General features: G+C 47.3%; 1 protein-coding gene across 3 annotated transcripts in view; it reads right to left on the bottom strand.

The window, feature by feature from the left end:
• Positions 1–2,575: 2,575 nt before the first annotated feature.
• The window catches only part of NQO1 (NAD(P)H quinone dehydrogenase 1), a 17,004-nt gene continuing 8,715 nt past the window's right edge, over positions 2,576–10,864 (bottom strand). The window contains exons 2-6 of one of the 3 annotated variants that reach the window (XM_008070028.1): positions 9,385–9,549; positions 9,142–9,272; positions 6,063–6,176; positions 4,248–4,349; positions 2,576–3,065 (exon numbers count right to left, since the gene is read on the bottom strand). In XM_008070028.1, the coding sequence (XP_008068219.1) occupies positions 2,760–3,065; positions 4,248–4,349; positions 6,063–6,176; positions 9,142–9,272; positions 9,385–9,549 (818 nt within the window). In that variant the 3' untranslated portion in view covers positions 2,576–2,759. The remainder of the gene's footprint in view (positions 3,066–4,247; positions 4,350–6,062; positions 6,177–9,141; positions 9,273–9,384; positions 9,550–10,864) is intronic. The other 2 variants (XM_021718567.1, XM_021718568.1) reach the window with 2 other exon arrangements.

The raw sequence follows: 10,864 nt of genomic DNA, 5'->3' as shown, positions 1-10,864 counted from the left end.
CTCCAGTCTGGGCGACAGAGTGAGACTCCAACTCAAAAAAAAAAAAAAAGAGAGAGAGAATTGAAGGAGACATTAGATCATAATGCCAAAATCGTTCACCAGTTTTTTGTTTATTATAAAGATATGGGGTACAAGTCAGGGTTGGGGACATAAGTAGCGTATGTGCAGGCAAAGTTCAGGCCTCTATCTGGGCCTCATTTCCCTGGTTTAGGACCAGGTACCCTTTGTGTTGTTCGGTGCCCCCCCTTCCTCCCTCCCCTGGCAGTGTCCTGCGACGGCCGGTCCCTCCCTTGGGCTTTTGTGATTAACGTTCAGGTCCCACTTATGCGCGCAAACATGTGGCATTCGGTTCTTTGTTTCTGTGATAGTTCGCTAAGATCCAAAGTTAAGAAAATTCAAGGCCAGGATCGGTGGCTCAGCCTGCAATCCCAGCATTTTGGGAGACCGGGGCGAGTGGATTGCCTGAGCCTGTGGGTTCGAGACCCGCCCGGGCAACTTGGTGAGACCTCATCTCTACAACAAATCAAAAATTAGCGGGACGTGGTAGCGCGCCTGTAGTTCCAGCTACTTGGAAGGCTGAGGCGGAAGGATGGCCAGAGCCCAGCAGGTCGAGGCTGCGGTGGCCGGGAGCAGCCACTGCACTCCAGTCTGGGCGACAGAGGGAGACTCCAACTCAAAAAAAAAAAGGAAATTCTAGGTTTACAATTTTACCCCGAAAGTTATGGGACCAAGACACATCCTTTAAAAGAAACTTGTCAGTTTGGCAACAGAAAATAACCATCCAGATTAGAAATAAAGTATTTTTTAAATTTAATTTTTATAATAGAAGCGATCCTCCCACCTTGGCCTTCCAAAGTGCTGGGATTACAGGCATGAGTCACCACACCTGGCCTGAGATAGAGATGTAGGGTGTGGATGTACTGGTCTATTTCTGAAAATATTAAATTAGAAGGTTGAGGTAAAGAAGAGACTTGTTAGCGATTCCTTTCAGGGTATCTATATGTACTAGATACAAACAATAAACGTTAGACTAATACCATGTTAGGAATATTAGTCACTGGGGAGTAATTGAAAATCAACATACATCACAAACAAGCATTACATTACTAACTACTAAACAAGCCAGGTCCCTTAGGTTAGAAGACTCAGTCACCTTTTTTTCTTTTTGAGTCAGGTTGTCACTCTGTCACCCATCTTGGAGTGTAGTGGCACAATCACGGCTCACTGCAGCCTCAACCTTCTGGGCTCAAGAGATCCTCCCACCTCAGCCTCCTGAGTAGCTGCAGCTACAGGCATGCACCACCATGCCCAGCTGATTTTTAATTTTTTTTGTAAAGACAAGGGCTAGCTATGTTGCCCACCTGGTCTTAAACTCTTGGGTTCAGGCGGTCCTCTTGCCTTGGCATCCCAAAGTCCTGGTATTATAGGCATGAGGCACCACGCCCAGTCAGACTGTCATTTCTTTGAGCAAGTCCCTTCTGCTCAAAGAAAGGTAATTAAAAGAAATATATCATTGGAGGGTTGAATGATGAGGTCTAGCCAGATTTTACCCTAAAAATTTAGCCCTAACAAGAGGAATTAAATTATGTAGATACCCTGGCAACCCCTTCCAATCCCCTCCCACTGTGGGAGTTTTTCTGTCTTCTTAGTAAATCCTGCTTTACAAAAAAATTATAGCCGGGTTTGGTGGCTCAGCCTGTAATCCCGCGCCTTTGGGAGGCTGAGGTGAGTGGATTGCCTGGGCCCACAGGTTCAAGACCCGCCTGGGCAACTTAGCGAGACCTCATCTCTACAATAAATCAAAAAAAAATTAGCCGGGCGTGGTAGCGCACGCCTGTAGTTCCAGCTACTTGGAAGGCTGAGGCAGAAGGATCGCCGGAGCCCAATGGGTTGAGGCTACAGTGGCCGGGAGCAGCCACTGCACTCCAGCCTGGGCAATAGAGTGAGACTCCAACTCAAAAAAAAAAAAAAAAATTATGTAGATGCCCTTAAAAATATTTTCAGCCAGATGCGGTGGCTCATGCCTGTAAAACCAGCACTTAAGGAGGCAGAGGTGAGAGGATTACCTGAGCCCAGGAGTTTGAGACCAGCCTAGATAACATGGTGAGACCTTGTCTCCACAATAAATCAAAAAAATTAGCTGGTCGAGGCTGTGGTGGCCGTGAGCATGCCACTGCACTCCAGCCTGGATGATAAAGTGAGACTACAACTTAAAAAAGAAAAAAAAGATATTTTCAGCTAGGCGCGGTGGCACATGCCTGTAATTCCAGCACTTTGGGAGGTGGAGGTGAGAGGATTGCTTGAGTCCAGGGGTTCAAGACCAGCCTGGGCAACATGGTGAGACCCATCTCTACAATAAATAAAAAAAAAATTAGCCAGACATAATGGGTACGCGTCTGCGGGCCAAGGCTGTGGTGGCCATGACCATGCCACTGCAGTCCAACCTGGGTGACAGAGTGAGACTCCAACTCAAAAAAAAAAAAAAGAAAAGAATATTTTCTAGCATCTTTACACAGCTTTCCCTAAGTGGCCTCTTGAGCCCAAACCAGATTTTAGTTATATGACAGGACAGCAATTGTGAGAATCAGTTATGTTTAATAATAAAACTATCCAAAAACATATGAATACAGTCTATTCCCTCTCTCATTCATTCTTTGTAGAAAAAGAAAACCCCAGATCCTGAAAACTAAAGCAAGTCAGGGAAGTCTGAAAAGATACTCGGCTTTGACCCCATGTTTTGGATCTAAGACTTATGAATCTCATTTTCTGGCTTTGATCTGATTGTCAGTGGGGATGACCTTGCCCAAGTGATGGCCCACAGAAAGGCCAAATTTATTGTTTTTCTGCTCATCCTGTACCTCTTTTTTCATTAAGAACCCCGCCTGGAAGTTTAAGTCAAAGAGGTTGCTTGGAGGGAAATACAGTGGTGTCTCATCCCAAATTTTCTCCAGACGTTTCTTCCATCCTTCCAGGATCTGAATCCGGGCGTCCGCTGGAGTGTGCCCAATGCTATATGTCAGCTGAGGCTCTAAGACTTGGAAGCCACAGAAATGCAGAGTGCCACTCTGAGGATACACAAAGCGCAGAGGTAAGTTACGGAGCCGATCTTAAGCAGTGGTGCTGAAAATATCCAAAGCTGGTCGAGGCTTCCCAGGAAGACACTCCCATCAGAAGGCCTGAGGGACCCTGAAGAATCAGTTCACAGCTACACTCCCTCACCTTCTGCCCTCTCTCCCTAGCTGTTACCTATTTTAGCCTGTTCCACTGGGGTCTTCTTTAAAGGCATAAAACCTTGCAAGTGTGCCAAGTGGGATCACCTGCCAAGAAGACCGGAAATTCTGCTACATTAGAGAGAGCCTTGGCTTCTCGGCAGCTGACTCGTGCATTCCTCAGTCTCTCTGTACTAGAGGAGGAGCCTTGACAAATGACTCTTATGAGTGCCATTCAGGTGATCTTCTCTCCTGTCCCCTCCTTAAGGGACAGCATCATCTCAAGAATCCACTGACCACCAAAAAGGCCACCTCAATCAGTTTTACTCACCTCCACACCAGAGGGATGAAATCATGCCTTTTTTTTTCTTTTTCTCTTTTGAGACAGGGTCTCATTCAGGCTAGAATACAGTGGTGTAATCATAGCTCATTGCAGCCTCGACCTCCTGGGATCAAGGGATCCTCCTGCCTCAGCCTCCCAAGTAGGTAGGAGTACAAGCATGTGCTACTGCACTTGGCTAATTTTTTCTTATTTTTTTTAGAGATAGGGTCGCACTATGTTGCCCAGGCAGGTCTCGAACTACTGGCCTTAAGCGATCCTCCTGCCTCACCCTCCCAAAGTGCTGAGATTGCAGGCATAAGCCACTGTGCCTCGCCTGAATCATTTCTTAAATTGTCTTGGGCTCTAGTCGTCGGTGAGACTTCACTAGCAACTTGGAGAAGGACAGGTAGACGGGAGAGAGTTGTCTGTCATTTGGCAAGAACCAGGGCTGGTGGCTGTACAAACTGAGGGTGAACTGCATTAGTCCTTAGACAGGGGAGAATGCTGCTTGAACATGTGCACATCTAGGTGTGTTATATAAACACAGGCGCCTGGGCAGGCAGGCAAGCTCCTAAAGAAGCTCCCTGTCATTCGGAATCATGCTGTGCATTCACCTTCACTCCTCAGGTCTGTTCTCTGCCACTGTCTTGAGGTTTCGGACCCCTTAGAAAGCTCAATTAATGAATTCCCCTGCAGTTTCCTTGCAAAAGAGGTACCTGAATTGGCCAGAGAATGACATTCATGTCCCCGTGGACGCCCTGCAGAGAGTACATGGAGCCGCTGCCACCGGTGGTGATGGAAAGCACGGCCTTTTTATTCTGTAAAAGAAAAAGAAAACAAACTTCATTCCCCTCCACATCACTCAGTGACAAGTAGTTAATGAAACAGCCCCGGGGAAAAGAACACACAAGTGCACCCTATTTGCTGTGCATATGACTTCGTACCTTGGCTCCTCGGAGCCGCACAGCATGACTCTCTAAAAGCACCAGCCTGGGGCAAGCTGCAAATTCCACACCCTGCATGTTGCCAGTCAGGGCAAGGCCCTCACGATACCCAGAGTCAGTGTGGGCTGCCCAGGTGCAGTTATTTGTTGTTTCTGAGTGTTACCGCACAGGCTGGGCATGGAAGAGGAGAAGATCTTTAATCTACAAGGTCTCAAAGTGTTTCTTGTGTATTTGGATCTCCGAAAAACAGACTTTCTTTATTATGGACAATTTCAAACATACATAAACAGCTGGGTGCAGTGACCTACATATGTAATCCCAGCACTTTGGGAGGTGGAGGCAAGAGAATGGCCTGAACCCAGGGATTCGAGACCAGCTTGGGCAACTTGGCAAGACCTCGTCTCTACGATAAAAAATAGATAAAATAGTTGAGTGTGGTGACTCACACCTGTAATCTCAGTACTTTGGGAGGTGGAGACAAGAGGATTACCTGAGCCCACGGGTTTGAGACCAGCCTGGGCAACATGGCGAGACCTCGTCTCTACAACAAATGAAAAAATTAACTGGGCATGGTAGCACATGTCTGTGGAACATGTGATGGAAGGATGGAACTTGGAACGCTGAGATGGAAGGATCGCTTGAGCCTAGCAGGTCGAGGCTGTGGAGAATGTGAGCATGCTACTGCACTCCAGCCTGGGAGACAGACTGAGACTCTGACTTAAAAAAAAACAGAAAAAAGAAATGCCAGGCTCTATGGCTCACATCTGTAGTCCCACCACTTTGGGAGGCGAAGGAAGGAAGATTGCTTGAGCTCAGGAGGTCAGGTTGCAGAGAACTATGACTGAACCATAGCACTCTAGCATGGGCAACAGAATGAGCCTCCATCTTAAACAAAAAACAAACACACACACACAACACAAAAACAGGCCAGCCACAGTGGCTTACACCTGTAATCCCAGCACTTTGAGAGGCCGAGGTGGGAGGATTGCTTGAGTCCAGGAGTTCGAGATCAGCCTGGGAAACATAGCAAGACTTCATCTCTGCAGTAAATAGAAAAATTAGCCTGGCATGGTGGCATGCGCCTCTAGTCCCAGCTCCTCTGGAGGCTGAAGCGGGAAGGCCACCTGAGCCCAGGAAGTCAAAATCCTGATTGTGCCATTGCACTCCAGCCTGGGCAACAGAGTGAAAGCCTGACACAAAAATGAAAAAAATAAAAATAAGAACAAAAAATTGCCACAAGGCAGACTCTACCCAGAAGCCAGCTGTTAGAAAACAGAATGAGCCGGGCTCGGTGGCTCAGCCTGTAATCCCGCGCCTTTGGGAGGCTGAGGTGAGTGGATTGCCTGAGCCCGTGGGTTCGAGACCTGCCTGGGCAACTTGGCGAGTCCTCATCTCTACAATAAATCAAAATGAGCCAGGTATGGTAGCGCCGCGCCTGTAGTTCCAGCTACTCGGAAGGCTGAGGCGGAAGGATTGCCGGAGCCTAGCAGGTCGAGGCTGCGGTGGCCGGGAGCGGCCACTGCACTCCAGTCAGGGTGACAGAGTGAGACTCCAACTCAAAAAAAGAAAACAGAATGATTCACCTACCCGGAAGGGTCCCTTGTCATACATGGCAGCATACGTGTAAGCAAACTCTCCTACGAGCACCCGCTCGAACCAGCCTTTCAGAATGGCAGGGACTCCAAACCACTGCAGGGGGAACTGTGGGACAGAAGACATCGTAGAGGTCAGATCGGGGTCAGTCCAGCACAAAAGGTGGTTCCAGGAGCTGCCGCCATGATCGCACAGTGGGAAACCTCTCTTTGGACCCTTGTCATTCCTTTTGGAGGAGCCAGTACATTTAAGAAAAGAGAAGCCAGCCGGGCTCAGTGGCTCAGCCTGTAATCCCAGCACTTTGGGAGGCCAAGGGGAGTGGATTGCCTGAGCCCACGGGTTTGAGACCAGACTGGGCAACTTGGCGAGACCTCGTCTCTACAATAAATCAAAAATTAGCTGGGCATGGTAGCACACCCAGCTACTTGGAAGGCTGAGGCAGAAGGATCACCAGAGCCCAGCAGGGCGAGGCTGCGGTGGCCGGGAACATGCCACTGCACTCCCGTCTGGGTGACAGAGTGAGACTCCAACTCAAAAAAAAAAAAAGGAGAGCCGGGCTCAGTGGCTCAACCTGTAATCCCGTGCCTTTGGGAGGCTGAGGTGAGTGGATTGCCTGAGCCTGCAGGTTCGAGACCCACCTGGGCAACTTGGTGAGACCTCATCTCTACAATAAATCCACAAAAAATCAGCCAGGCGTGGTAGCGCATGCCTGTAATTCCGGCTACTTGGAAGACTGAGGTGGAAGGATCGCCGGAGCCCAGCAGGATGAGGCTGCGGTGGCCGGGAGCAGCCACTGCACTCCAGTCTGGGTGACAGAGTGAGACTCCAACTCAAAAAAAAAAAAGGAGAAGCCAGGCACAGTGGCTCATGCCTGTAATCCCAGCACTTTGGGAGGCGGAGGCGAGAGGACTCCTAAGTTCAGGGGTTTGAGACCAGCCTAGGCAACTTGGCAAGACCTTGCCTCTACAATAAATCAAAAAATTAGCCAAGTAGGGTGGCGCACACCTCTGGTTCCAGCTACTCGGTAAGCTGAGGCAGAAGGATTGCCTGAGCCCAGCAGGTTGAGGCTGTGGTGGGGTGGCCATGAGTATGCCACTGCACTCCAGCCTGGGTGACAGAGTAAGACTCCAACTCAAAAAAAAAAAAAAAGAGAGAGAAAATTATCGTCCTTACAGGACAATGTCTGCCAATTTGACACTCCTGCTTCTACCTAAAAATACAAATATTGGGTGGGTCTGAATAAAGCCCCATGCAAACAAGACTGTTTCTATGAAATCACGTTTGGCAGCAAAGTCTAAACAGCAAGGATTGTAGTTAAGGTTCACTTCAGGGTGTTGCCTAAATCAATATTTTCTCAAGAACTTGCTTTAGTAGATGCGGTATCAAAAGTATGACTATCCTTTGTGTTCACAATGTAAAATCTTATCATTTCCCACAATGCAAACTAATGACTAATATTACTAAAGTTTATTGGGGAGTTTCTTTGAGAGTCTTGACTGACCTCTTATCCTGATAAAAGGCAAGAAAGACCAGGATTTCTTCTTATCTTTGATTCATGATTTAAAAATATAAAACTGGGACAAGAAACCTGTAAGACTTAATAGCTTTCTCCAATATTTGAAGGATTGTTGACCCACAGATAAGGGGCTGAGGAGGGTAGGGCTTTAGAAAAAACAGGCTTGGCCGGGCGCTGTGGCTCATGCCTGTAATTTCAACACTTTGGGAGACTGACATGAAAGGATTGCTTGAGTCCTGAAGTTCGAGACCAGCCTGGGCAATGTGCTAAGACATCGTCTCTACAATAAACAAACAAAAAATTAGCTGGGTATGATGGTGCACGCCTGTAGTCTCAGCTACTTGGAAGGCTGAAGCAGAAGGATCGCCTGAGCCCAGCAGGTCAAGGTTGTAGTAGCTGTGAGCATACCACTGCACTCCAGCCTGGGCGACAGAGTGAGACTCCAACTCAAAAAAAAAAAAAAGTCTCCTTTGGGGCACTAGCTAATGGCACGTGATTTCAATTCATATCAACAGGTCTTGAGAGTAGAATAAAGGACCTTAAGGATTTGAAGTTTTGCAGCTGATTAAGTGTGAAAATCACAGCTGCTCTGCTTGTGAAATTTCCAGCATCATATACATCCCATATTCAATACCTTTCTTTTTTTTTTTTTTTTTTTGCGTTGGAGTCTCATTCACTACAGCCTCAGCCTGCTGGGCTTAGGCGATCCTTCCACCTCAGCCTTCCAAGTAACTGGAACTACAGATGCGAGCTACCACGCCTGGCTAATTTTTTTTTTATTTATTGTAGAGATGAGGTCCCACTATTTTGCCCAGGTTGGTCTTGAACCCCTGGGCTCAGGTACTCCTCTCGCCTCCACCTCCCAAAGTGCTGGGATTACAGGGTTGAGCCACTGTGCCCAGCCTATGTTCAATATCAAAAGGCTGACTGGAATTGGTAAAAGCCAAGTCCTTGAGGACAGTGGCACTTACAGGAACAATGACTGACAAGACACACACACAATTCCAGTATTGTCTGCTAAACGGGAAGGCAGCGTCCCCAAGGAGAAAGGCCAAGGTTTGTTGCTGGAACAATTCAGCAAGGTTTCAAAGACCCTTTCGGCTGGGAAGCTACAGCAGCAGACAAGTCAATGTCTCATGGGTCACTCCACAAAGTATCTGGGATTCTTACGGAGATAGGGGAGAACTCTAAACTTTGAAAGAGTCCACCAGGAATCACTAACTGAAGGGAAGTTTTGGCACGTGGGGAAAGACAAGTTCAAGGCTTCTATATATATCATCGTTGCAGTGATCGTTACATATGCAAAGAAGAAGACACGAGATCCCCAATATCTATAAACCTGTGTGATGGGCATCTTTGATATAATTACCCTTGTTTACAGAGAAGGCAGTAATGTGAGTGGCTGTTCTAAGATCCCGTAGCTGACTAAAAAAAAGGAAAAGAATTTTTAAAAAATATGATCCCAAACAAAAAGTGATCCCATAGCTAATTAGGTGACAAGTCTAGCACAATAAGAACGCAAGTGTCCCCAACACTTCTTCTGATGTCCTTCCATGCCTGAAATATCACAAGGTCTGCATCTTCCAGCTTCTTTTGTTCAGCCACAATATCCGGGCTCAGACGACCTTCTTTATAAGCGAGAACAGACTCCACAGGATACTGAAAGTTCTCGGGGTCCTTCAGTTTACCTGCAGAGAGGAATAAGAGGCTGAGGCCAGAGGGGCCACATGGCTGGGCCAGAGAACCCACATGAGTGATATCCACAAAGAGCTTGTAAAAGCGGGGAGGAGGAGCACCGACCTGTGATGTCCTTTCTGGAAACGATGGGATTAAAGTTCATGGCATAGAGGTCCGACTGGGCCACCTCCCATCCTTTCTTCTTCAAAGCCTCTACAGCAGCCTCCTTCATTGCATAGTTGAAGGACGTCCTCTCTGAGTGAGCCAGGACGATCAGTGCTTTTCTCACTATTGAGACACACACAAGGCACATGGAGAAAACCCATTATCTGCCAGCAAAGCCTCAGCTACAGGGGAGCAGGGTCTGTAAAGGAAGGGGTGGCTTTGCTACACAATAGGTTATTGCAATCCAACACCTGCAGCCAGAAATGTATTTTTTCCTTCAAAGGAAACCAATAATCAAAGGAGGCATTTAAATCAGTGGCTGATTTAACAGATGGCGCCGGCATACTTAATTAGCTACCTGCATGAAACAAAAATGATTCTCCTAGAAAACTAAGACAGGTTGAAAAACCCAAATCTGCAAATCTGAAATCTGAAATGTTCCAAGACTCCAAAATTTTTTTTTTAGAGACTGGGTCTCACTCTGTCACCCAGGATGGAGTGCAGAGGTGCAATCATAGCTCACCGCAGCCTCAAACTCCTGGATTCAAGAGATCTTCCTGCCTCAGCCTCCTGAGTAGCTAGGACTACAGGCACAGGCCACCATGCTCAGCTATATTTTTTCATTTTTTGTAGACACGAGGTCTTGCTATGTTGCCCAGGATGGTCTTGAACTCCTGGTCTCAAGCAATCCTCCCACCTTGGCCTCTCAAACTGCTGGGATTACGGGTGTGAGTCTCCACGCCTAACCAAAAATCCAAAACTTTTTTGGACACTGACATGACACCCAAAGGAAATGCTCATTGGAGCTTTTCTGATTTTAGATATTTTAATTTGGGATGCTCAAATTGGTAAATATAATGCAAATGTCAAAATCTTAAAAGTCTGAAATTCAAAACACTTCTTTCTGTTCTCAACTATTTCCAATGAGGGATACTCAATCTGAACAGACGTCAGAAGTCAGTACAGCTGGGTGTGGTGGCTCATGCCAGTAATCTCAGCAATTTGGGAGGCGGTATTGCCTGAGCCCAGGAGTTACAGACCAGTCTGAGCAACAAGGCAAGACCTTGTCTCTACAATAAATCAAAAAATTAGCCAGGCATGGTGACGTGCGCCTGTAGCTCCAGCTGCTTGGAAGGTTGAGGCAGAAGGATCGCCTGAGCCCAGAAGGTTGAGGTTGCGGTGGCCATGAGTGTGCCATTGTACTCCAACCTGGGCAACAGAGTGAGACTCCGACTCAAAAAAGAAAAAAGTCAGTATCTGTGGATAGTTACAGGAAGGGTACAAAACGAACTTTTGGGGCACTGGCAGTGTTGTATCTTGACCTGAGTGCTAAACACACAAGTTTGTGGTTTGTGAATATCTACTTAGAGCTGGGTTCGTGGCTCAGTCTGTAATCCCGCGCTTTGGGAGGCTGAGGTGAGTGGACTGCCTGAGTCCA

The sequence above is a fragment of the Carlito syrichta genome, unplaced genomic scaffold (genome assembly GCF_000164805.1).
Source record: "Carlito syrichta isolate Samal-C Ts95f unplaced genomic scaffold, Tarsius_syrichta-2.0.1 Scaffold312739, whole genome shotgun sequence".
Taxonomy (NCBI): Eukaryota; Metazoa; Chordata; class Mammalia; order Primates; family Tarsiidae; genus Carlito; species Carlito syrichta.
The sequence above is the reverse complement of the archived record's forward strand: the minus strand, read 5'-3'. Positions and strand labels throughout refer to the sequence as shown.